Raw genomic sequence first — 27,558 nt, 5'->3', positions numbered from 1 at the left:
GCCAGTTTCTTTCTCTCACATTCTGTCCTATTCACTCCTCCCGGTACTACTGTCCCATTCCTTCATCCCAAAGCTCCCAGTCATTCTGCCCTATATCCTTCTCCCAGTACTACATTATCTTCCTTTATCCCAGTCATTTTGCCACATTTCCTCTTCCCAGTACTACTGCCCAATTCCTTCCCCCCAGAGCTGCTTCCCATTTCCTTCTCTCACTCCTTATATCCCATCCCTTCCTCCCAGTCATTCTCCCCTATTCCCTCCTCCCAGTGCTACGGTCCCAATCCTTCCTCCCAGTCATTCTGCCCTGCTCCCTCCTCCTGGCGCTACTGCCCCATTCCTTCCTCGTAGTCATTCTACCCTATTCCCTCCTCCTGGGGCCACTGCCCCATTCCTTCCTTGCAGTCATTCTGCCCAATTCCCTCCTCTCAATACTGCATCTCATTTCATTCTTATCTGTACCGCTTTCCCATTCCCTCCTCCCAGTACTACTGCCCCCTTCTCTCCTTCAGTTTTACCTCGATAATCTTTTCTCTTAACTTTCCTCCCTCATGCCCCCCCCAAGCCTTGGCTGCTCACCAGGGACCTGGCATATTCACTAACTGGCACTACCTACTCTAAGCTGGGCTCTCTCAATGGGAGAGCAGTGCATGCACAGTGGTGCATTCACTCTGGTCACTGCTCTTAGTGGAGAGTGGTGCATTTAGTCTATGCACTGATCTCTGTTAGCGGAGAGTGGTGCAGGCACACTGCTCTCTCTTAGTGGGAGAGTGGTACATGCACAGATTGCACTGTCAATCAATCAATCAATCAATCAATGACACTTATAGAGCGCGCTACCTACCCGAAGGGTCTCAAGGCGCTGGGGGGGGGGGGGGTGCCGCTACTGCTCGAATAGCCAGGTCTTCAGCTTCTTCCTGAAGGAGAGGTGGTCTTGGGTCAGGCGCAGGTCGGTCGGGAGGGAGTTCCAGGTCTTGGCGGCCAGGTAGGAGAAGGACCTTCCTCCTGATGTCGCTCTTCGGATGCGGGGGACAGCGGCGAGGGCGAGGCTGGCTGATCGGAGGTGGCGTTTGGGAGCGTGGAAGTTGATTCGGCTGTTGAGGTAGCTCGGGCCTTGGTTGTGTAGGGCTTTGTGTGCGTGGGTGAGGAGGCGGAACGTGATTCTTTTGTTGACGGGGAGCCAGTGCAGGTCTCTCAGATGTCCGGAGATGTGGCTGGTTCGTGGGATGTCGAGGATGAGTCTGGCTGAGGCGTTCTGGATCCGTTGGAGTCTCTTCTGGAGTTTGGCGGTGGTCCCGGCGTAGAGGGCGTTGCCGTAGTCCAGCCGGCTGGTGACGAGGGCCTGGGTGACGGTCTTCCTGGTCTCGGTGGGGATCCACCAGAAGATCTTCCGTAGCATGCGCAGGATGTTGAAGCACGCCGAGGAGACGTTGTTGACTTGCCTGGTCATGGAGAGGGAGGAGTCCAGGATGAAGCCCAGGTTGCGTGCGTGGTCCGTCGGTTTGGGTGCGGTACCCAGGGCGGGGGGCCACCAGGAGTCGTCCCAGGCGGAGGGCGAGGAGCCCAGGATGAGGACCTCCGTCTTGTCCGAGTTTAGTTTCAGGCGGCTGGTCGTCATCCACTCGGCTACCTCTTTCATCCCTTCGTGCAGGTTGGCTCTGGCGGCGGCGGGGTTGTTGGTCAGGGAGAGGATCAGCTGGGTGTCGTCGGCGTAGGAGATAATGCTGAGGTTGTGTTTGCGTACGATGGCCGCGAGGGGGCTCATGTAGACGTTGAAGAGGGTTGGGCTCAGAGAGGATCCTTGGGGGACGCCGCAGATGACTTCGGTGGCCTCTGACTTGTACGGTGGTAGGCGGACTCTGTGTTCTTCCGTCGAGGAAGGAGATGATCCATTCCAGTGCCTTCCCCTGGACTCCGGCGTTGTCGAGGCGCTGCACTAGGGTGCGGTGGCAGACCGTGTCGAAGGCCGCGGAGAGGTCAAGGAGGATGAGGGCCGCTGTTTCTCCATTGTCCATCAGGGCTCGGATGTCATCGGTGGCGGCGATGAGGGCGGTCTCGGTGCTGTGATTGGCTCGGAAGCCAGACTGTGAGGGGTCGAGGGATCCGTTCGTCTCGAGGAAGGCGGCCATCTGCTTGTTGACGTTCTTCTCAATGACTTTGGCTGGAAACGGGAGGAGCGAGATGGGGCGGTAGTTCTTGAGGTCGGTGGGGTCCGCTGTTGGTTTCTTGAGTAGAGCGCTGAGTTCGGCGTGCTTCCAGCTCTCCGGGAAGGTGGCGGTGTCGAAGGATGTGTTGATGATGTCTCGCAGGTGGGGTGCGATGACTGCGTCGGCCTGGTTGAAGACGTGGTGAGGGCAGGGGTCGGTTGGTGATCCGGAGTGGATGGAGTTCATCGAGCGGATGGTGTCTTCGGTGCTGATCGGGGTCCAGGCGTGGAGGGCGGTGGTGGGGGGTGGTTGTTCGGTCATGGTGTGCGTTGGTTGGTTGTTGAAGCTGTTGTGTATGTCCGTGATCTTGTTGTGGAAGTATGAGGCGAGGGAGTTGCAGAGGTCTTGCGATGGGGTGATGTCGTTGTTTCCTGCGCTGGGGTTGGAAAGCTCTTTCACTGTCTGCTGTAAGAGCCATACTCTCTGTTCGTAGTGCATACACAGTCTGTGACTATTTGCTGTGAAAGCTATGCACTGTTAGTGGGGGTGTAGTGCATGCTGAGTATGTGCACTGTGTGCTGTATGAGTCCTGCCTTTAGTGTGAGAGCACAACATGCACAGTCGGTGCACTGCTCTCAGTTAGTGGGAGAGTTGGGCTTCCACAGCAGCCTGTGCACCTCTGGTAGTGGAGAGTGGTGCATTCAGTCTGTGCACTGTCTGCTGAAAAGACCTGTGCTGTCTGTTAGTGGTGCACGTACAGTGCGTACACTGCCTTGTTAGTGGAGTCGTGCATGCACAGGCTGTGTAATGTCTGCTGTAAGAGCTAGTGCTCGGTTAGCGGTGCATGCACCATCTGCATATCACGCTGTTGGGGGGAGAGTGGTAAATACACAGTCTGGACATTGCTCTGTTAGTGGGAAAGTGGTGCATACACAGTCTGTGCAGTGCTTTCTGTTAGTGGGAGAGTGGTGCATGCACAGTCTGCAGTGCTCTCTATTAGTGGTGCACGTACAGTCTGTGCACTCTTCTATAAGAGCTGTGCTTAGGTAATGGGTTAGGGGTGCATGCAAAGGCTGTGCACTGCTTTCTGTTAATGGAGAGTGGTGCTCGCGGAGTCTGTGAACTACTCTGTTAGTGGGAGAGTGGTGCATGCACAGTCTGTGCATGGCTCTATGGTAGTGGGAGAGTGGTGCATGACCAGTCTGTGCATTGCTCTGTGTTAGTGTGTTCCAGTCAGTGGGCTGGCGGGGGTGCACAGTCGCCGTTCCGCGCCCGCTTTGCCTCCTTTGGTGGGGGATTATTTAGAGACGCCAAGTTTAGCCATCCTCGCGGCACCTCCACCACTTCTCATTTTTTTCCCTCTCCCCCCCCCCCATATTCTTCCTTCCCCACTGGCGCACTCTATGTTAATTTTCCACGCTCGCACTTCAAATAAAATAAGTTAGTTTAAAAAAAAAATCTTTTATTTATTAATCCAACTTGTTAATGTTGAAAGACCTCTCGTCTCCAGTCTACGGCCTCAAACGGCCAGTCTCGGGACTTTGTTTGGAATTTGAAGCACCGTAGCCTCTGTTTGCTCTCTGCTTGGGGCGAGGCTTGAATGCGGGAATGTAGGGTCTCAGAAGGTAAGCTTGAAGGGGTTCAAGACTCGACTGGCCGTGCAGGCTCGGATGACCCGGTGCAATAAATGTGCCAAGATCTGTCACACAACATACACTGCACAGTGCTGCCTTGTTCTGACTAGATGGGGTTTGTTTCAGGCTGAGAATTCTAGGCTTATGTTCGCTATTTCAACAGACTAAGACATGTTGAACGTCTCGTCCCACGTTGCTGAATACGTAGCAGTAAATGTGACGAAAACAAGATTTGACAAAAATAATTCTGATGCCTTTTAATAGTGAAAATATTCGGGCCATAGGCGGAGGAGGGAACTTGCTGACATAGGGTGTGTGGGGGGAGTATGTTTTTCTGAAAACGTGTTCTGAATTTACAGTGTCAGTGGATGATATAGGCAGCTTCTGAAGTGTAGAGGTTATGCACAGCATGCATGCTATCTTATGTAATATTACGTTTGTACTTGTAAAGAGCTTCAAGCAGCCCCGAGGTTGTCCCAGAGTTCTGAGAGGGGAAAAGAGGAATCAATGGAGAGAGAACGAGGGCACAGCCTTATGGCCGCAAAGCGCTGCCCAAACCCGCATACCCAACAGTAGTACAGAGGGCAAATGTACGATAGACACAGGTTCAGGACATGCAGGTTATAGTGAGTAGCAAACATCAGTGGATTCATGCACCTGCTGCTAAAATATATATTGCACTGTTCGTGTCACTGATTTTAGTTCTAGTGGAATAGTCAATGCGTCAGTATGCATACTGCAGAAATCTGAACTGCAGAAATCTGAGGGTAGCATGTAGGTAAAATCTAAAAGGGATCTACAGGGATCAGTATATTTATCAAGTTGGAGCCATCGCTGGATCTACGGTGGGGATTGAAGTGCAACCTGCGGGTGCCGTGTTTCAATCCAAGGGGGAAAGCCGGCTCTCAGGGCTTCATTACCGGTACAAGGCCTGTAGTAGAGGAACCACAGAATGGAAAAACTACTGGAGGCAGTGAACAGAGTTAAAGCAAATTCATAGTAGACAATGCATATACCGTTCAAGGCAGACCCAATAGAAATTCATAACTTGCCTCAAACAATGCACCCATGGTAGAACCAAAATTACAATTAACTAAGATGGAACTATCAAACTGATGTAAACTGAGAAGTAATAACAGCATCAAGCAACACCAAGAGTTTGGCACTCTGGCCAGAGCTGCCAACTTTGGAACTGGTGAACCAGGTTAAAGTCATACCTTTCACTGCATTAATAAACAATTGCAAGCGGATTTAAACGACGGGAATACTTCATCACAAATACACAGCCGATTCGCTAGCACAGCACCAGTACTGCAATGGTGTGTTTATTTTTGGTGGAGTTCTAGTTTTCCATTCTGTGCTTGTTTGTGCTCTCAATACATGCTCGCTTTATTTGCCGGGTCTGTTCTGTTTGCATAAATCACACCATGTAAAAAAACACAACAATTCGCAACTTTCCTTTGACGAATAATGCCTATCATTAACATCCAACTGTACCTTCAGTGCTCACTGCAGCTGTAAAGCTTCTTTAGAATTAGCTCATCTTCCAGTCCCATGCCCCTCCTAAACTAGCATATTAACATTTCAATAGATGCTTAAAAGGCATTACAAAATTCAGAATTCACTTTTCGAATGTTTGTCTGCAACTTAGTGTGCCTCGCAAGAGCTCTGAATGTCTTGAGTCTTTTACCCTGGGCAATAGAGACCGGCTGAAAGACTGAATTGTGCTCACAATTTGTTTAAAACAATAAAAGGAAGCAAGGCAGTTTTGGAATGTGTTATATGGTAAGTCTATAAACCAAGCAACACGCATCAGCAGGATAGGACACTACTTCCCACAACCGCCCTTCTCCTCAATCTGCTCTCAACATTCTCCCCGTGAGCACACACCCCTACATTCCACTCGTGAGCTCATGACATTTGGGTTTCACACTTATTCTTCCGATTCGGTAATTTTTTGTGCACATTCCTCATTGATAGACATACTCCAGCTTTCACCCTCTTCCTTGATTGACTATGCTGTGTTAGCGTGTGCACTCGACCACGATCCACACTGGTAGATGCATCATCTATCCAATCATATTTCCTAGTTTTTTTTGGGATCAATTTCACGGCGAAGCAACTAAATAGAACAATTGCTGACGTCTTGTTTTTTTTTTTAGGACGTGTGCCCTGCAGACCACCCTTCTCCACACCCTGCCTCAACCCAGCCCTTTTCCGTGCCTCCCTGGACGGTCCAGCTGCAGGGGAGGGGGCTCTCTGCCCCGGCAGGCTTCTGCTGGCTCCCTTTCTCCAGTGCTTTCAATTGAGAATTCGCAGTGTGTACCTCCTGTGAGCTCAACCGCTGGCAGTGCTTGCCTTATCAATAACATTGCTGTGCTCCTTAGAAATGCCAGCCCCCTTTCCCCGCATAGAAGTCAGGTAGGCGCTCCGCATCTCCCGATACTTACTCCCCAGAATATATGGCACTATCTGTCCCATTGAAGCTATAAAAGCGGCGGTGGCTTTAAAGCGTCAGTACTTGTTTCATCTGAAGTATCGCTGATACTGCCCAACTGAAAGACACCTTTTGAAGCACTTCGCAAAATGTGCATTAACATCAGAACACATCGCCCAAACATAAACACCACAGGAAATAACTATATTTTATTGCCTTGTACTGTATTTAAACACAGAGGGGTAACATATCCGCACCTGTGGGAGCAAGGTCAGTAAGGGGTGGGGATACAGTTAAAAACAACTGTAAACGTAAGGTTAAACACAAGCCCCGGTTGCGGATGCCTTAGCCCATTCAGCTACAAAACTATATCTGTGTGTCTGTGTATCTCTGTGTGTCTCAGTCTGTGTGTGCCTGTCCGTCTGTGTGTGCGTCCCTCTTTATGTATACGCGTTTGTGTCTGTGTGCGTCTCGGTCTTGTGTGCATATCTCTGTCGGCGTGTGTTTTTTGCTGTGTGTGCGTTTCTGTATCTGTGTCTGTGTGTGCATCTCTATGTGCGTGTTTCTGTCTCTCCGTGCACATCTGTGTCTCGGTGAGCGTGTCTCTTTCTGCATGTATTTTTCTGTATGTGCGTCTCTATCTCTGTGTGTGCGTCTCTATATGTGCATTTGTCTCTGTAAGTATGTCTTCTCTGTGTGTGCATCTTTGTTTCTATGTGTGTCTGTCTGTGCGTCTCTATACGTGTGTCAGTCTCTATGTGTGCGTGACTGTCTGTGCGTCTCTGTGTATGTTTCTATGTGCGTGTCTGTCTCTCTGTGTGCGTTTGTGTGTGTTTGTCTCTATGTGTGTATTGGTGCATGTGTCTCTCTGTATGTTTGTCTCTATGTATATTTCTACTGTTAGCCTCACTGGCAATGTAAACATGGCATGGGAACGCTATAATACACATACTTACTCCACAGATCCATACAAACCTGCCATTCCCTAACACACACAGTACACAAACCAGCAAAGATATCCAGCTAAATATAAACAATGCCAAATTCTCTAACTCTAACTAACGCGAGACCTGTTGCATTGCAACTGCTTGTTTTTATGGTGCTCTTTGCGGTCCAGGCCATACATGCACGCTTCAGGGATCAGGGATGTTAAAGAATGGGCCCAATGTTGATTTAGGAGAAGGGAGGGCTCAGTTTTCCTGGAAATGTGACGTTCTTGGCCTTAAAATAATAATTGAGATATTGGGAATGTTGGTTCCAAAATGGAGCGATACAAAAGGGGATGATGGACGGAGCGTTTGAGCAAATCAAACACTCACCCACAGTCAACTGATCTGGGTTTAATCCATCACCATTCTTTAGCCCACTCAGCCACCCCATTTCAGACATGGCCATATGCAAATCAGTCTGACCCTGTGCCTCATGGGAACAGTCCAGCCCGAACTGCCAAGCCATGTCTTCCATGGACCGGAAACGAGCATCCTGGGACCGGTTTCGGATTCATAATCCTCATCAGCCAGGCTATCTTGAATCCAGTGGCCAAGTGAGCAAGGGACTCACGTCTGAGCATACCCTGCCACACTTAGGGCGAACAAAGCGATACAAAAGGGGATGATGGTCGGAGCGTTTGAGCAAATCAAACACTCACCCCCCAGTCAACTGATCTGGGTTTAATCCATCACCATTCTTTAGCCCACTCAGCCACCCCATTTCAGACATGGCCATATGCAAATCAGTCTGACCCTGTGCCTCATGGGAACAGTCCAGCCCGAACTGCCTAGCCATGTCTTCCATGGATCGGAAACAAGCATCCTGGGACCGGTTTCGGATTCATAATCCTCATCAGCCAGGCTATCTTGAATCCAGTGGCCAAGTGAGCAAGGGACTCACGTCTGAGCATACCCTGCCACACTTAGGGCGAACAAAGCGATACAAAATGGAAACATTTTTGAACGGATCACCAATATAACAATTACATTGCATCGGCTGAACCATGGCTTTAAAAAATAAAAATTTAAGTTTTTTCCATGGAGAACGTACTGTAGTAACAAACCGAACAATTATCTGAAAATATAACTTATGGAATCCCTTTTAACCAAGTTGATTAAATTTACTTTGAGTTTTGTGGAATTACACATTCAAGATTCCTCTTTTAGTGTATTCACAATGCACACCCTGTATCTTGGACAAGTGGTAGATACAAGAATGCGTTCCAGAATGTTTCATGACCGGGATTACAAACCAGTACAGTATCTTTTCTCACAACAAAACAAACAATTAGAAAACACTTCAAAAAGTATACTGTTGGACATTAAAGAAGCTCGCTGACCTTCTCTGAGGATCTATTGCCCAGTCGCCTTCCCATTCCCAGCCCTTCGGTGGCATGAAGCTTTCCTTTTTTAGCTTGATTGTTCCAGTCACGTCGGAAAACTTGTGGCGCTTCAGCAGTCCTGTGGTGCCCCATTTTCCAAACATCGCTGCTTGATTTTCATACTAGGGAAAGAAGTAAAGGCATAATAAACAATTTAAAAAAATGCCAAATATGTGGAAAACTGGTGGTCTGAATGATTTTTTTAAATTAGACAAAAAATATATATATGGATTAAAGGCAGCAACAACTTTGTTCCCAAGGCAGAGAACCAACTCAATTTAAGATGAGAAATTGTGATGTCCTTATGGTGAAAATCTAGAAATACTCAAAGGGGAGGAGTGGGCCAGTTTATTTAATGTTACGCCAAAATAATTCTGAGATTCCATATTTCATACTTCGAATTCCATAGGGTGTTTGTTAACACCCTATAGCAGAACAAGGCCCTAACAACTCACAACATAACACTGCATCACCAACTAAAGCAATGCACAATTGTTACAGACTTACAAAGCAACAGCATCATAGATGTGCTACAAATTTGGGAGCTAACATTTAAAGCCTCCTCTTTAAATTAAGAAGTGAACATATTTGTTCCCAAATCCCAAAATTAATATGGGTCAATAGAGATGAAAGTGCAAAAAAGAAATGTAGCTAAATCCAGAAATACATCTAAAAAAATTAAAAACTACAATACTGAACGCCCTAGTTATGATGTATTAGCTATCCACAGCTTCTTAAACTTTAAAGTAGCTATTGTCATACTTCTAAATCAGAAGGTTTACTGTAATATAATAAGCATACTGAGGGTATCTAGTTGTTTTATGCTTAACACAACTTATATCTTCAAGAACAAAAAGTTCTGTCCCTTATCTTGGCTGAAGTCCCTCAAATCAATATGGAATTAACAAGTTAGGCTATTGAATGGAAGCAGTACTGTTGAGCCAGAAACAAACAAAAATAACTGTGGTGCTTAGATAAGCACCTATAATGGTATAGCCTACCATTCCCCCAGAGCAGCACCCTGGAGTCAATAGATATTAATTACTGTGGTCCTGGAGGACACACCACAAAATCATTGTCCGTTCCATGCTCAGTTTTCAGACCCAAATCCCACACAATAGTCAGCTATGCACAATCTATGAAAACTCTTAAGGTAAGTCAACCTCTAGAGAAAGTCTGAAGCATTCTGAAGAAATTTAAAAACACTGAATTAAAGCACCTGACTTTTTTGTTGCTTTTCACAGGTTGCTCAACAAGGGGCAGACAGAAAGAAGGGAATGATGGTGAAGGATAGTCAGACAGGGAATTTTACAGCTAGCTATATTACTTGAAATCCATTTCAAACTGGAAAAGTCTAATGAAAAGGGTTTTCTGAATTCATAAGCAATGGTCTTCATGGCCGAATTACGAGCTGTAGATTGCTAACAAATGGGAATTGAGATATGAAAATAATGCAATCAACAGCATCTATTTTACGATATATATCCTCATCCTATAGACCTCAACTTTCTTGTAAGTAGTTGTTCAGCTTTATCCTGACACCTTTCTTTACTTTGTTTCCGATGCAGTAAATATTTCCATTCTGATTATATTCATTGCATCTGGAAAACTGCCCTTGAATTGTTACCTTTGAAATTGAAAATTAAAGTGTGATCTGAATAATAGAAGAAAAGATTCATTTTGCAAGTGTGATAGAGCACACAAAACAAATGTATATTTGTAGTCTTCCGGGTATAAGAATGAAATCAACATGCAATGCACAGGACTCTGGGTATGGAGTATTTGCGTACCTAAAGTATGGCTATTTCATCTGTTGACTGAACAATATTTGTTAAAGAATGCTGTGTCTGCTTTCTGAATGTATCTGTTGAAATCACTGAATTATGCAGTTCAAGGTACTGAAAGATATTATTTGAATTTGGAAGGGAGTCTGCAAGAGATCTTCAATCAAGATACCCCCATTTGGGATAACCCTGCCTCCTTTTTGTTTCTGGTGAAGCAACCTGCAGAGTATGGATAGATTGTGGTATTACAACAATGGGCAAACTATGTGACTGAAATGGTTTTAGACAGCTCAGAGTTCCCTTCACATTTCTTAAAGCCCAACATTAAACCAACTATAAGTGTGATGTTTTCAGGCATTGTCACACTCTGTAATAGATGATACCCCATTACTGGCAGCAAAATGGAGTAGGCTTCTTGCATCCGAAGTGTCGACAGCGGAGGTTCAGATGTCGTTCGAGTTGCTGGTCCGTTCTGTACACTCTTTGAATCTCAAGCTCTAGCACTGGTGTACGGTCTGTGTTTTATATTATACTCCAGACGTAATCCTAAAATGATGAGTAACACCATCAATAGACAGAATAGATAGAACTAGGTGCTCTAAGTTTAACCTCCCGGCTGCAGATACCTTGAATATGTTTGCGCTCGGCCCGTGCTTTTTGGAAAGGGGTGATAAAATATATGTCATTAAGTTTGGGCCTTCCCATACAACGGACACCTAAGGAGATAATGATGGGCTTTAAATATGACTTTACAGGAGGTTTGCAGTATTGGCCACAATTATGGTAACATCTGCCCGATTTTTTATTGCCCGAACATGGATTTTAGAGAACCCCCCTAATGTTGTAGAATGGCGTACCCTTCTCTATCAAATATATGAACTAGAGCTTGCACTGGCTAAGGCAAGAGGCCTTTCCACGGTGCTAAAATTCAACAAGATTTGGAGGAATTTTAGATGGGATTTTGTCAATGCCGATAAGGCTTAGCCTAGCTATACCTTACTTTCCTTTTTGTTTAAGTGCCCGCATTCTAGGTTATGTGAGATCACACCATTTATATTCTTAACTTATATGGCACTCAAGGGATTTCCTTCTGGTATGAATTAATGATGGACAATAATTAGACATAGGTACATCCATTCCGGGGACTTGGCATCAGCGTTTTAAACTGTGTCCTCTTTTCTGATGGTGCTATCCTGTATGAATTGCATTGATTTATGTATGCAAAAAAAATATGAATGACTTCGAGCATGAGAGGCTAAACTGTTCATTCATGGTCTTTGCAGTGCACGACTGTGGAGGGGTGGGGATGTGATCAAACTGTACATACAGGATTAGAAAAATAAAGGTGGTCTGCACACAGCAGCATCTGTATCCAATAATGTGCAAAAAAGCAAGCTAGGACACTTGATTTAGACAAGAAAAACAAAACAGAAATAAAAAAACAGAAGCATCAGACTAAGCATGGCACAAAGGACGTGCTATACATCAATCTGTGTTGACTGCATCTACAGAGAAAAAACTCAGTCAGATTGCTACTCTAGGTTAGATGTTTGTCACTTTGTGTTTGTATTTCTCACTATTATAAGGCTGTACAGCTGCTGCTGTTTGAAATAAAATAAAAAAGAAAAAAGAAAAAAGAAAGAAAAAGAGGCACCAACAAGTCAAGTGTAAAAAGGAATCTTGTATTGGGTAAACTCCCTTGGGGCTATTCCTGGACTTCTCCGCTGCTCTCAAGACCCTGGGGCACAACGCAATTCTGCTCAACTTGTACAAAGTGGTAAAGTGACAGGTGGCCAAAACCAGGCTGAAAGGCTTCTTTAGTGATCAGACATCACCAGTACCCTAAAACGCACAAAGTAGCCTTAAAAAATCTCTATCTGTCTTCGTTGCAAAACAATTCAAGCCCTACAAACTAGTCACAGTCGAAACTCCTAACTGGGCCAGCGCCCCTTAGCCTTTCTCACCACGGCACTTCCACAGACATTTTGAAAGAATAGAAATAAACAGTATTTTCAATGCTATCCAGAGTGGAAAGATGAACAACTTGCAAAGTTGATCTATTGTTAAAACCAATATACAGTAAGCACTTGCACACTTTACTCAACTAGAATGCTGACTCCCATTCAGACTACAAACACCCACGACTGCTACTTTGAGTTCTCACTCATCATTAGAACTCACACTAAATATATATATATATAAATATATATATATACATATAAATATATATATATACATATATATATATATATATACATATATATATACATATATACATATATACATATACATATACATATATACATATATATATATATATATATATATATATATATATATATATATATATATATATATATACACACACACATTATATATACATACATACACACAATAAGGCACATTTTTGTTATATATTATAAGGATACTGCAAGTCGCTGAGGAGTTCTGCGACCATAAAGAAAGACAGTTCCTTCTTAAATTCTGGACACTTTAAGATGATGTGCAATGTTCTTTTAACCTCTTGCAAAGGGTAATTCATTATAATACATGGTCACACCGTCTCCAAAAAGGCTTAAATTAAGTGTCTTGCCCTTTTACATGAGCAAGTATGGTTGCAAATGTGCAGAATAAATGCAGAGTCTGAATTGTGAAATTAAACACTAATACACAACAATACTGTGTTGCAAACACAAATGATATCACTATTATAAACTGCAATACATGCAGAGAGATTCCTACTTTTGTGTAGTGACTTGGAGCTGTAAAAATAAACATGCTGCCATAAACATCTTTGATTTCAGAGAAACAGATTAGAAAAGCTCGTTTTTTTTATTGTTTAAATCGGCAATTGTAATTCTGGCCTGTGATCTGCCTTAAACGTTGCCTGTTGCTCTGGCAGCATGCTTTGTAACGTGAAAACCACTCGAATAAGCTATTACAGTTGAGCAGCTAGGTAATCATCTTATTGAAGGTACTTAGTGATTGATTAATGAATAAGGAAATTAGAGATGGCTTTGTACAGGGGTTTCAGGCTTCCATGTATGCATCAATCATTACAACCAATAGCTCAAATGGATTCTGCTCTTGCTAGCAATACAATAACTACAACTACTCCGTGTTAGAAATGGGGGTCTCTAGTTGGCACTGGCTGGCCACAGTCCAAGTAGGGACCCTTCCTCCTAAGTCAGAGTAAGGGGGCTACACCCTTTGATAACCCCTGCTCAGCCCTGTGGTAACATAGCACAAGCAGCTAGGCTTATCTCAGAGGCAGTGTGTAAAGCATTTATGATCATACACAGTAACGCAGTGAAGGACACTACAAAGGGACACCGCACAAGCAGTTATAAAAAATAAGTATCTTTAGATATAGACTTAACACAAGACCAATAACGGTAAAAAGCCACAATACTGAAAAATGGGGGGGGACTCTTGAACCGCTGGAAAAAGAGTTCAAAGTGTTCAAATAGGGGTTCATTTCAAAGCATGGGTCTCTGCGACCCTTTTACTTACAAAGTACCTGGATTTCATAGAATAACAGACAAAATGTCACAAACCGGCTGTAGCAATGATTTTCCTCATGCGAGGCAGGCGATGCGTTGAATCCTTGCTGCAAGGGAGGATTATGCGTCGGTCTGCGGGTGCGTGCGGGACAAAGCGACAGACTTCTTCACACTAGGCCAGCGATGTATTGAATCCTTGCCGCAAGGGAGGATGATGCCCTGGTCCGGTTGCGACCTTGTTGCGATGAAAGAAAATGGTGCCCCACGAGGGAGCGACGATCCGGGTGCGATGCGAGGAAAATGGCGACACACGGCACCCGCTCTGCGATGTCGTGATGCGATGATCTCAATGCCATGATCTGGGGTTAGCGAGCCTTCGAAAAGCCCGCAAACGTGCGATGCGATGATCTCTGGGGTTAGCGAGCACTTTGTGGCCCGCAAGCTAGCGATGAGCTTTGGTTTGCGAGCGTTCGCGGCAGCAGCGCGGTGATTTTTTACTCTCTTCAGCTGCGGCGGCTCGCAAACGGGCATTCGCAACAATTTCAGCACTCTTCTCTGTAGTAGAACTGGAGGCCCTGGAACTCCCAGGAGCCTCACCTGCAGATAGAAATCCTCGCTGGGAGGAATCAGGAGGCTGGTGGGGGAGTCAGATTTGCCTGTGACTCTAGCAGGAGGCTTGCTTTTCTAGCCCTTGGGTGATTGTTTTAGCAAAAATAAAAGTTCTCTCAAAGTCCTTTTCCCTCTTCTTCCAAGTCCAAGGGAAACTACTGCAGGCCAACACAAGAAAAAGCACACAAGCACAAGGACAGTCCCCTGCTACAGATTCCTTCAGTGAAACGGACAGAGGTTCTTCTTGACATCCAGGAGCAATACAAAATGTAGGGGTTTGGGCACAGCTATTTATACCCCAAAAGTCTTTGTTCTCAAAAGTCACTAGTCACTGAACCCAGCCAAAACCAGTTCTGCTCAGGCCTGGAGCACTTTGTTTACCAGGCTGCATTCTTCCTTTCAGAAAGAGGGAGTCTGCCATCAGACGCCCAGTAGGAGGTGGAGCCAGCATTCACCTTGCCAGGCACAGCCCTAGTCATGTCAAGGAGCTACCCCTCCCCAGTACTCAATGCAGATCTCTCTATTCAACCCAGGTCTGACTCAGCCTGTCTTGTCACTCTAAACCCAGACAGCCAATACACAACCGCAGAGCACACTGGAAGGCTTAGGCAAGAAAATACCTACTTTCTAAAAGTGGTATTTTAAAACACAGAATATTAAAACAAACTTTGCTAAAATATGTATTTTATTATTCTGAGCTCAGGCATACTAAACTCGAATTTCTACCATGTTCCCTGGGACAGTTATATAAGATATAATAGCCAGTCTGCCCATTCTAACCTATGGAGAAAAGGTAGCCTTGCAGCAGTGAAAAACAAAATGGAGGGTAATTCACTACCAGGACATGCTACACATATCATGCCATATCCTGCCTTACACGCACACAATTCACCAACCATAGGGGTGACTGACATGATGCTAAGGGAAGGCACAGGGGCTGGGAAGTGTGGGCACTTCACAGCCAAGATGGCAGTTCTGGACTGCACACGGACACTGCAGTTGCAGGTCTGAGGTACACTTTACAAGCTGCTTCTGTGGGTGTCGCAAACCAGTGCTGGAGGCCCACCAGCAGTATTTGGGTTACCAGCCCTGGGCACACACCGGCCACACTACTAGGAACGAACAGGTAAACCAAATAAGCCAATCAGGGATATACCAATTCACAGTCATATTTACACAGGGAGCATTTGCGCTATGGCACTCAATGGCAGTGGCACAGCGTCCAGAGTATCTAATACCAGCAAAACCAGAGGAGACAACAGTGAAAAATGGAAGGGAGACCCACGCCAATGGTGCCAGGTCTAACACTCCACAAGCGGCAATCGATGAGAAGTTTGACAATAACGGGACACATGAATAAGACACCAATGCCAAAACATGTACATTTATAATAACTACTTAGCAGCTTCCACTTACTACTTGATGTAGAGAATATTTAGAGGCCAATCAAATATAACTTCTGAGAACGCTTCTTTTTAGAAATTGAAGTTTAGCCTGACCTGTTGGATTACATGCCAGGGTTTGGTCCTGAACATTAGAGAACGTAATTAAAACATTCACATTACATGCCAATATATGAAGGCAGAGATATAGATCAGAACCAAGATTAGCCTTTCAGGAATCTTAAACCTCTTGATTTTGTTTTGTTCAAATCCTTAACAAAATCAATGGAAACATATTTCCAGTGTTACTTCTGGAAAGGACTTCCTATTAGAAGATATTTAGACAGCGCAGTTTGATCACAAGCCCAGTCATTCAGTTTGTGCATGTTTCAAGGGATGTACAAAGCTGCTCAGGAGAGTTTAAAACAACTTGGAATAACTTTTCACAATGGGGCGAGGAAACACAAATTCCTATGATCTAAACCTAGTATTTAAGTGGCATTTTCTCTTAGGTCAAATCTACGGACTGGGCACTAAAACCTTTAACACGACATTCGCTACAGGCAAACTTGATCTACACATTGTAAATGCAGACCAGCCACATACTGTGGGAACATAGATCAATCTAAACACTGCAGTTCATGAACAATGCAGCGGATTCAAAAAGTCTGCAGCTCTCTGATGAAGCTACAATAATTTCAACAGGCACCATAGTCTCAGATTATACTTCAACCTGCACCTTATGATGGCAGTTGACCACAAGAGTTTAAAGATCATTATGCTTAACCCAAAAAACTCTGTCCAGGAAGTCAGACCAATGATCTAAATAGTTTGAACCAGCCACAAATGCTTGGGTGGAAAAGTCTCTGAGTGCTTTAACCGCTTGGGCGTGCAGAGATCAGACAGCTCACGGGCGTCAGACGCACACGCCCACCGTGGCATCGGACAGCCAGGGGCCGTCCGACGCATGCAAGGGGTTAAGGTAGGCAAAAGATGAAACAATATTGTGAATGAGTTTGTGTGGAGGTTCACATGGGGGACCCATGAGTCTGATGAGGACAAGATTTAGATTCCACACCGGAGAAGGTGGAACTCGGGGTGGAATTATTCTCTTAAGTCCCTCCATAAATCCTTTGATAGCGGGCTCCCTAAACAAAGACAAGTGTTATCTGTTTTGGAGATAAGCGGCTATTGCAGCGAGATGTAGTCTTATAGATGTATATGCTAGGTTACATTGTTGTAAATGCAAGAGATAACAATGTTCTGAACAGAAGCATCTAGTGGATTAATTTTGTTATTTGTGCAGTAAATCACAAATAGTTTCCACTTTGCTGCATAGCATGCGCTGGTGGAGGGACGTCTAGCTTCTTTAAAGATATTCATGCCGTCTGGTGGAAGATTGAGGTAGCCAAACTCTAAGACTTCAGGTGCCAGATTTACAGGCATCTCCGATCTTCTTTTTTTTTTCTCTCTCGAGTGCAGGGTATTCTTGAGATTCCTATGAGCCCTTGTGCAATTGGAATCGAACCACCCTTCTTTTCTCAGTGTCCTCTTCTTACTATTAATTTTACCGGTATGGGCCTTCTTGATATGATCTGTAATGGCAATAAAACCTCTCATAATTTCCATGCATGTAGAATTTTCGTCCAGACAGGCCATGATCTTATTACATTCGGTTACAACCTTACCCATTAGTTCATGTGGGTCTATTTGGTCCCATCGTAACATATATCCATTTTGCCTAGATAAAGCAATGTCTCCCAATATGGGATTAGGGCTTTTGGCCCTCATTGCTTCATTCCTAAATAATAGAATACCTAGGCTCTGAGGAAAGTGATCACTTATGGCGATCTTATATGCACAGAAGTTGGTGATTCTTGAACAATGCCTGTTGGTAACAAGAATAAAATCTATTGTGGAAAATGTACCACGACCATTAAAGGTACGACCAAAGTTGACAGAGGAGAAACAAAGTATCGGCGAATCCTAGGTAGAGTTTAAACACTATATCGTTCAAACTGTCCCCATACCTTGAATGGGGAAAATTAGGGAGAATAGTCTTCGTATCATATGCAATACCACAGTTCCCAGTTTCTGAGTGTTGACATAGCCCCAGATTAAAATCCCCTCCCCAAACCACTAATAAATCCTTACATGCAGACTCCTGTAACTTTTGAAGATGGTAATGTATGGTTTTAACAATCCTCTCTATTTGATCATGAGGGACGTTATTATAGTAATTTACTAGTATTACTGTGCAGGTTTTATCCACAGGTAAACTAATGATCTGATAAAAAGAATCTTCAACCACCATATTAACTTTACCAAGTTCGGAAACATAGGTACAAAACACCCTTTGGCTCTTCCATACAATGAAGCTATTGCCGGTGTATGTAATGTTTTATAGCCATTTATATGTATGGGCTCCACTACCCGGGTTTCCTGTAAACTAAAAATTTCAAACTTCTGCACAAAATTGCTAAATACCAAATTCCCCGCCTTAGATTTTAAACCTGCTACGTTCCAGAACATAAAGTTACAATTTCCGTTTCTAGTATCATCAATTTCATAAGAGTCTGTTTTCCGCTCTACTAGGTCTCAAATGGTTATCCTCCACCGCAGTACATAATATTGGGGAAACCACACTTGTTGACAAAGGGGGAATGGGTCTTTTATCTTTATCAGTTAATATAACCATTTCACACGGCGTATTCACTGAGTTATTAATAAACATATCACATTGCCCTGCGTGATCATATAGACCAAGTATGCCCCTTCCACCAGTAATATTGTCAACCCTATGGGTACTTGCTTTGTCATTCCCACTGCATATAACTATTGCTGTTATATCTGTATTGTTTTCTTGCTCGCTACTTCTATCTACACTAATATCCAATCCCTTCAGTCAGTCCACTTCTTCCAAGTTGGCTAACGCATTGAAGAAATTATATACAGGTACTCCAGCCCTAAAATTCTGAATTGCCGGTGGGACCTCCCTACTTTGTCTGCTATGTTCATAGTAACGGGTTTGTAGAAAAATCCTAATGGGACAATATTAATATGTTGTGGTGAGATCAGACAATTTCCCACCCTGTTCAAAATCAACTCAGTAAATTGTGGGGTTTTAAAATTTAATATAACAGTCACCAGCCAGGTCCTTACTCCCCCTCCCTATCCATCTCACCCTCCTTGCCATTTTAAACGCTTGAAAGAGTATCTGTTTGGCCTACCCTGTTTCCCAGCCAGGATAACAATTTATTTTTCAGGCTCTCACAGGTTTCAACTATCCCCTGTTGCAGTCTAGGGACATTGGGTAAGATCACTGTGTACGGGGTAGGCGCCGGTGGTAGATCTATACATGTACTCGAATTTTCGCACACCGGTTCCACCGTACATGTCGTTTCTTTCATCACCTTAGGCCCCTTCTCTTGATAATTTATAATCCCACTCTAGGTAATTAACTTGTGAGGTATCCCCCTCACACTTTTACAAACTGGCAGGGGTTCAGTGGGGCTAAAGGCATTTAACTGGGTACTGGGATTAGTATTTAATCTGCTGTTACTCTGAACATCATTAGGGTCGGATAAATTATGCTCACATTTATTATGGCACTTGGATAATACTTTTTCCATTGCCCCCACTCTTCCAATCAGGTTAGTTAGAGATTCCCTAAGAAAGCCATCTAGAGAATCCAATTTATTTTTCAAGTTTAATACTTCGTTCTGCATTCGGGAATCAGAGCTTGCCAACGCTTTCTCCAACCCAGTTAGTTTACTGTCTGTTGGGACCTTACTCTTTTTTTGCACTCATTTGTGTGTAATACTTGGGGTTCCCATACCCTTGGTACAAGATTCCTTACTCAATTTAGGTGTGATATCTGGATTTCTAGGGCGCTTTGACGGTGGTTGAGGGTCACTCTCAGGCTCACTATCAATAACGTGATCAGAAATATTTACAACTCAACCATTATTTTTTATCTATTCTATTCTGCTTTTCAGCCAATGAACCTTTATCATTAACCGGTTGAGGAGAACCCTCTGTAATACTGTTTTTTTCTGGGTTCAACGCCTCTTCTTCCGTCAAGATTTCCTTTTCTATTGCGCCCATTGCACCTGTCAAGTAATTCAACAATGACAAACAGGGTCCTTCCCCCCCCTCTTTACTCTGTTTGTCCTTGTACGGGATGGTCGATGTTTACCTCTTCCCCATGATTACTCCATTTCGTGTTTTCTTTAAGGGTATCTATAAGTAAATACGGTTCTATATAGACCTCTTATTTGCCAATTACTTTAGTCAGTCACACTGTTAATATCACACAGGGGCTCCAAAACAATATCTCTGAAATGTCCGCGTGGCTATTAAAATATCATAGCCCCTTGATATAGTCCTCCCAGTAGTTATTTTGCACAATGTAAGCAGTATCCTTGCACTTTTCATGGACAGAATAAAATTATGGACACAGTACCTTCGAACACCCAGGTTACAGCAAAGAGCCAAGAGCCATGGCCCAGCCCAGCCTCCTCCGGTCGATGACTGGCAAGGAGGGGCCTGCCCTTGGCCCGGGCTTCGCCCGCGTGCGGCCCGGGCACGTCCACGCTGCGGGAGCGCTGGCGAGGATTTATGCGTTGGGAGGCGCAGAGGCATTGCACGGCTCCTGCTTGTCATGGTTGTCACACAAGTCTGTAATTCCATGTTTAGATCAGGGATTTAACCCGATATACTGAAAAAGACCCTTTTAAAACCACTTTTAAAAAAACCAAACCTGGACAAGGATGAGCTAAAAAACTATCGACCCATAGCGAGCATCCCCTTCCTAGCAAAAGTAGCTGAAAAAGCCATTAACCAACAGCTCTCAGATTTTATTAAGAAACATCACCAGCTGGACAGTACCCAATTTGGATTTCGTAAATTCCATGGTACGGAAACAGCATTAATTAAGGCAGCTGACGACATCAGAGTAATCCGGGATCAGGGAGGAACAGCTGTCCTGGTGCTGCTTGATTTATCCGCAGCTTTCGACACGGTCGACCATAAGATCCTGGTCGACCGTGTCGGAAAAATGGGTATCCAACGGATTGCTAAAGACTTGTTGGCCTCATTCTTGGCTGGGAGGAGTCAGGTGGTTACCCTGGGATCTTTCCAATCAGCTCAGTTGTCTCTGCCATGTGGGGTTCCTCAAGGCTCATCCCTAAGTCCGACACTGTTTAATATCTATGGACCTGGCTAAACTCATCAAAGCCTATGGGATGAGCCTAACCTCCTATGCAGATGATACGCAGTTGGTTTTAGCCATAAATAGTGATGGAGATAGGGTGGCAGAACGTTTTCAAGGAGGTATGCTAGCAATTGGAGAGTGGATGGCTTCCAATTCTCTGAAGCTTAACTCAGAGAAAACGGAGGTGGTCATTTTTGGACCTCTCTCGCCAGGCTGGTCCTCAACTTGGTGGCCCTCATCCTTCGGAGCTCCTCCTAAACCGGTTTCCAGGGTGAGGAACCTGGGAGTGACTTTTGATGAAGGCCTCAATTTTATGGCCCATGCCAATAAAACAGCAGCCACAGCTTGTCATAAACTTAAACTAGTAAGAAAAATTATTTTTACCTGACGCAGCTGGAAAAACTCTAGTAAGCTCCCTAGTATTAACTTCCCTGGATTACTGTAATGGTCTATTTGCAAATGCCCAGATCCGTGTGACCAATAAAATGCAAACCATACAGAACGCGGCTGCCAGACTCCTTTCTAGAACACCTAAATTCAAATCCACTTCAGATATATTAAGGAACTATCACTGGCTGCCGATCCGTAATCGAATCAAGTTCAAGACTTTATGTATAGTCTATAAAGCACTACATAACCAAGGTCCGCAGTTTCTCAAGGACCAAATGGGGGTGGGGTCGCACACTACTCACACACCGGCGGTGTCGCCCCTAAGGACTCTGGTCAATGTAGTAAAGTGTTCGCGATGCATCATCTTTCGATCTTCTGCTATCTTCGCTGTCTTCGCCATCCCTGGACACGTGTTTCGGGGTATTACCCCTCATCAGCAGGGATAGGCCGTGTACTGGGGTTGCCTATGGCTGCCAATATCTGCCAGGTATAGTACCACTCAGGCGCGGGATCCCAGGCTCGTCAGCCCGCTGCTCAAGGGAGCTTTAAAGTTACAAATGGGGGTGGGGTCGCACACTACTCACACACCGGCGGTGTCACCCCTAAGGACTTTGGTCAATGTAGTAAAGTGTTCGCGATGCATCATCTTTCGATCTTCTGCTATCTTCGCTGTCTTCGCTTCTCAAGGACCAATTGATTCCCTATACTCCCTCCAGGCAACTCCGCTCCACCACTTTGAATCAACTAGTGGTGCCGCGCACAAAAACAGTTTCCTGGGGTGATCAGCGTTTTTTGGTTTCTGCTCCTAAGCTATGGAACACATTGCCACAGTCAATCAGGACAAGTCCTTCACTCTTGCTTTTTCGCAAACAGTTAAAGACTTGGCTCTTTAACCAATAATTTCATAGCAACACCTTCTGGAGATTCACGTAGTTAGTTTAGCGCCGAGATGCCTACGGGTATTCGTTCGCGTTTAATAAATAGCAATAATAAATAAATAAATAAATTGCAAAGCCCCCTGGGTCTTGTAGTTCTGTAGCGGTCCGCGTGTGCACTGCGGCTGCAGCGGGGGAACAAACCAAATGGCGTGACCGGGCAGTAGGCAGGTTATCGGGTGTCCCACGGGAGCCCTGGCGATGATTTATACGCCGGGAGGCGCAGAGGCATTGCGCGGCTCCTGCCGCGATATTGCAAAGCCCCCTGGGGCTTGTAGTTCTGTAGCGGTCCCCGCGTGCGCTGCGGCGGGAGAACAAACCAAATGGCGTGACCGGGCAGTAGGCAGGTTAGGTGAACCCGGGGCATTTTTTAAAAGAGTCCTTTCCATTGACTGCTGGTGTGGTCGGTGCGGATAGGCCCAACGGCCCGTGTCGAAGATCAAGGTCGAGGATTTGATATTTTCTGAAAATGCACGTCTAAAAGGAAACACGATTGAGACCTTACGTCAAGTGGTGGGGGATTGCGCGTTGAAGGGGGTTCAAAAACGACACTGACACGGAGTGCAGCAAATTACATACGCACTGTCACCCTAAGGAGGAGTCACCTATCTCATGACTACGAAGACTTCTTCCAAGACAAAAACTAAGTGCATACATCGAGCCCAACACCAGATCTCGATCTATGCACAAGTATATGATCTACAGCTCATATGCCTCGAACCACATTTTCAGACCAAAGGCAGACACTAAGTCATTGAAGTGCTCAAGATGGTTCCTTAAATCACACCTGATGCACATGTGCACTGTGAAGTAATGCACCTAAGCTTCCTTGTATTGGCTATTCACTTTTTGCTATTTATATTGCCAGGGAATTACAACCACACACATTCAAGTAACCAGACAGAGCAAAAGATCATGATGATGGATGATAAAAGGAAAAAAAACTGTCAGAACAAAGCAATATACAGCTAGGTGCAGATATAGAATCAAGTTTCAGACCAGAGGCAGTAACCAAAAAGAGATGAACCCGGGGCAATTCTGAGCAAACTAAAGTCATATGGCGGCTTACTATGGCTGGCCACACAATCAAAACCTAAATCAATTAATATTAAAACAATTTCCAAAATGATATTTTCTGATGGGATACTATATCATTAAGTATAGGATGTTCTGGAGGTTAAGGAGCTCCAGCATGAAAAGAAACTGGATTGAAATGTGGCAGAAAATTGGAAATGTAAGTTGGAATAGTTTCGATTAGGTATTTGACAGACTCAGAAAGGAAAAATGGAAACATTAAAGCAAGCTTGTCGCACACTGGTCTCTAAAGTCTACAACCTCCTCACAGACACCAGACACAACCTCCTCACATAGACACCTGAAAAACAAATATAAATAATAAATAGTGCTGCACAGACTAAGACAGATCCTTCAGATCAATCGAGCAGAGATTTAGGTTTACAACATTACTTCATGTACACTGGAAATTTGTCACTTTAACACGGTGTTCTAGTCCTTCTTTGTAGGTGTTTCACCCAGCTCTTAAAACCTGGCTCTTCTATGACTAGTGGTAGCTCGCTGCATTGTACCATATGCCATTCTACCTCACCTAATGCCAAGAAACAAACTGGGATGATGCAGTGAGCTAAAAAACGGTGTTGGATCTAGCCCTGATCTCTTGACTGGGTGAGAGTTTTCTGCTTAATTCAGAGACTCTGTCCATCACCACCCCTTGTTGTTAATTATTTTGTCCACCCTAAGCGTGGAAGGGTATGCTCAGACATGAGTCCCTTGCTCACTGCACCATCAGGATTCAAGCAAGCCGGGCCGAAGAGGCTGAAATGCCAGAAACCGGTCCCCGGTAGCTTGTTTCCTTTCCAGTGTAAGAATTGGCTTTGTAGTTTGGTTTGCCCTGTTCCCATCATGCACTGGGACAGGAACAGACTAATTTGCATACAGCCAGGTTCTGAAACTGGGATGATGCAGTGAGCTAAAAAACGGTGTTGGATCTAGCCCTGATCTCTTGACTGGGTGAGAGTTTTCTGCTTAATTCAGAGACTCTGTCCATCACCACCCCTTGTTGTTAATTATTTTGTCCACCCTAAGCGTGAAAGGGTATGCTCAGACATGAGTCCCTTGCTCACTGCACCATCAGGATTCAAGCAAGCCGGGCCGAAGAGGCTGAAATGCCAGAAACCGGTCCCCGGTAGCTTGTTTCCTTTCCAGTGTAAGAATTGGCTTTGTAGTTTGGTTTGCCCTGTTCCCATCATGCACTGGGACAGGAACAGACTAATTTGCATACAGCCAGGTTCTGAAACTGGGATGATGCAGTGAGCTAAAAAACGGTGTTGGATCTAGCCCTGATCTCTTGACTGGGTGAGAGTTTTCTGCTTAATTCAGAGACTCTGTCCATCACCACCCCTTGTTGTTAATTATTTTGTCCACCCTAAGCGTGGAAGGGTATGCTCAGACATGAGTCCCTTGCTCACTGCACCATCAGGATTCAAGCAAGCCGGGCCGAAGAGGCTGAAATGCCAGAAACCGGTCCCCGGTAGCTTGTTTCCTTTCCAGTGTAAGAATTGGCTTTGTAGTTTGGTTTGCCCTGTTCCCATCATGCACTGGGACAGGAACAGACTAATTTGCATACAGCCAGGTTCTGAAACTGGGATGATGCAGTGAGCTAAAAAACGGTGTTGGATCTAGCCCTGATCTCTTGACTGGGTGAGAGTTTTCTGCTTAATTCAGAGACTCTGTCCATCACCACCCCTTGTTGTTAATTAAGAAACACACTGGTGACTGAAAGCTCAATCAAAAGATAAATAACATCACACGTAATATGCTTTAGGTTTGACATACCCATTGATCTAGAGAAAGCATGCCCTTTTGAAGGGGTTTTTGCGTGGATTGAGATCCATTTTATACACAACGGTGGAAGTCTGACGACAAAAAGGTTCTGGAGGTATAGTGGATGCTCTTAGTAGGCGAGTCTGCCGGAAGGCCTGGTCATGGCCCATGGCGGTAGAAAGGATGGCAATGCCACCCAGTGATGAGGTAAAAAGTCTTGCTTTGGGCAGGAGGTGGGAAAGGTATGGAGGTAAAGAAATACATTTAAAGGGGCAAATGTTGATCTAATTAGAGATTTCATGGCTTTTGCGTTGCATATTATAATACACAGTGTCAACAGGATATTTGTCATAGCAGGTCTTAAAAATGCTAGTGCAAAACAAGAAACAGAAAATTACCATTTCAGCATACACACTGAAAGTTCCTTCAGCAAAGCTGTTGAATTTCTTCTCTTCTGCTGACAATCCCAACCAAATGTTAGCTCGCAACTCAGCAGGAACTTTGTTACCGTTGTTCTTATCTAATGGATACTGGAAGAAATATTAATGAAAAATTACTCTGAAATTTGCTGTAGCAGTAAGTTTACATCTAGCATCAATCAAAAAAATACAATCAACAATTTAGACCAGTATTATTATAAATTATCTTTAGAGTTTGGAGGTGGAATATATGGTTGATTTCCATTCAGTCACACTACGGAACTAGGACCTCCAGGATTAGGTTGAAGTTGAACGCTTTGGGGCTTATTGCGATGTCGGGGGAGCTTGCTTCCACCAGACACCATTGCGGTAACGAGAACGACTGATCTCCATCCGGCGGTCCCGACCAACTAGTCACGATGCGCCACACATGGTGCACTCGCATACGCCCATTCCTCTATAGGAGCTTGTATTTACGGCCGTAAACCGGCCCTAACACCAGCTCCCATAGAGAAATGGGAGTCTGTGTTCATCCTTGCACCCTGTAGCAGGCACCTCAAGGTGCCTGCCACAAGTTGCAGGGATCAACAAGGGGGCCCCAATGGTGTCCCCTAGGCCCCCAACCTGCGGCCGAAAAAAGAAGGGGTCCCTGTTAGGGGCCCCCAAACACGTTTTCCAACTGAGTACCCATGTCGGAAAGGCCGGCATGGAAACCCTACCAGAAACAGTGCATCGTAATCCAGAAGGCAGAAACGCCTTCCATTTGGATTATGTGCCAGTCTCCAACTGGCAGACGAGCTCCTGGAGCCGGTCAGAAGCCAGCCAGAATGACCAGCTGGTTTCAATCCTGACCGGCTGTAACAATCAGCCAGTCGGAACTGAACCAGACTACGAGTGTCGGAAAGGCTCCGACCTGAGGTCGGAGGTTTTCCGAAACTCATCGTAATCAGCCCCATAGACTCTGCAAGGTGTGATGAATCTTTTGTTCAAGCAAAAGTAAAAAGCGTCAGTATGTTGTCCCATCTAAAATACAAAACAGGACAGCCATTCTATAATTTCCTGCGCTCCCCAGAACTGTTTATCAACAAAAGCCAGTAGACCCGGGTGACAGCCAAGTCATGCAAGCAAAGGAATGACTCATTATCTAGAGAACAGACTGGGTGCAGGTTTGTGTCTCTGCACGCCTTTCAGGTGTGATTTGTAGGCAAGCACACACACACCAACAGTGATCCTTGATCTACCGCATTCTTTGTCAACAACTGCCCCATGGAGCTTCACAAGATCCGTTAGTGCAGGTTCTTAAAGTCTAGTTTTCTTTCCTTGTTAAATTTTCCCAAATCTCCAATGTAAAAATACTAATAGCGCTGAAAGGTAGATAAAAAAATACCACAAATGTTGAAGTTTAAGAAGCCTCCTCGTCCACTAATTTAAAGATCACCTTCATCTTACTCACTAATAACATTATGGCTGCACAAGACAACTTGCTAGGTTTTGAACAGTATAGCCAAGATTTCATCAACAAACACATTTACCTGTAGAAAGATGGTTTGAGTCTTGCCACAGTATTTTCCAGATGCTTTTTCACTCATTGTTGAAAACAAAACCCGGTGAGCTGGAACACGAGCATAAGCCAATCTCTTCTCTGCACGGATCATCCATATAATAACATCGGGCATGCTATTTTGGGGCTGGAAAAATAAAATGTAGATATAGCCTCAGTACAAACACAAAAAAAGCTCAGATAGAGTTGATCTTTCAGCAACTATTGTTTTCTCAAACAAAATTATAGCCAGAAAGATTGAATCCGACCACAAGTGTTCTTGGCTGACCTTTCATATAGCTCCCTAGACAGAGTGAATTCAAATCCCCATAAAAGCATTTTCATCATGTGCCT

At 44.7% G+C, this 27,558-nt stretch overlaps 1 protein-coding gene across 2 annotated transcripts in view; it reads right to left on the bottom strand.

Moving 5' to 3' along the window:
* MYOF (myoferlin) overlaps positions 1–27,558 on the bottom strand; it is a 680,400-nt gene that overhangs the window by 269,884 nt on the left and 382,958 nt on the right. For both annotated transcript variants that reach the window (XM_078643399.1, XM_078643401.1), the window contains 3 exons: positions 27,197–27,352; positions 25,644–25,775; positions 8,545–8,708 (listed from right to left, as the gene is read on the bottom strand). In XM_078643399.1, coding sequence (XP_078499525.1) covers positions 8,545–8,708; positions 25,644–25,775; positions 27,197–27,352 — 452 coding nt within the window. The remainder of the gene's footprint in view (positions 1–8,544; positions 8,709–25,643; positions 25,776–27,196; positions 27,353–27,558) is intronic.

The sequence above is a fragment of the Lissotriton helveticus genome, chromosome 5_1 (genome assembly GCF_964261635.1).
Source record: "Lissotriton helveticus chromosome 5_1, aLisHel1.1, whole genome shotgun sequence".
Taxonomy (NCBI): Eukaryota; Metazoa; Chordata; class Amphibia; order Caudata; family Salamandridae; genus Lissotriton; species Lissotriton helveticus.
Note: the sequence above shows the minus strand (reverse complement) of the source record. Positions and strands in the feature narration are given on the sequence as shown.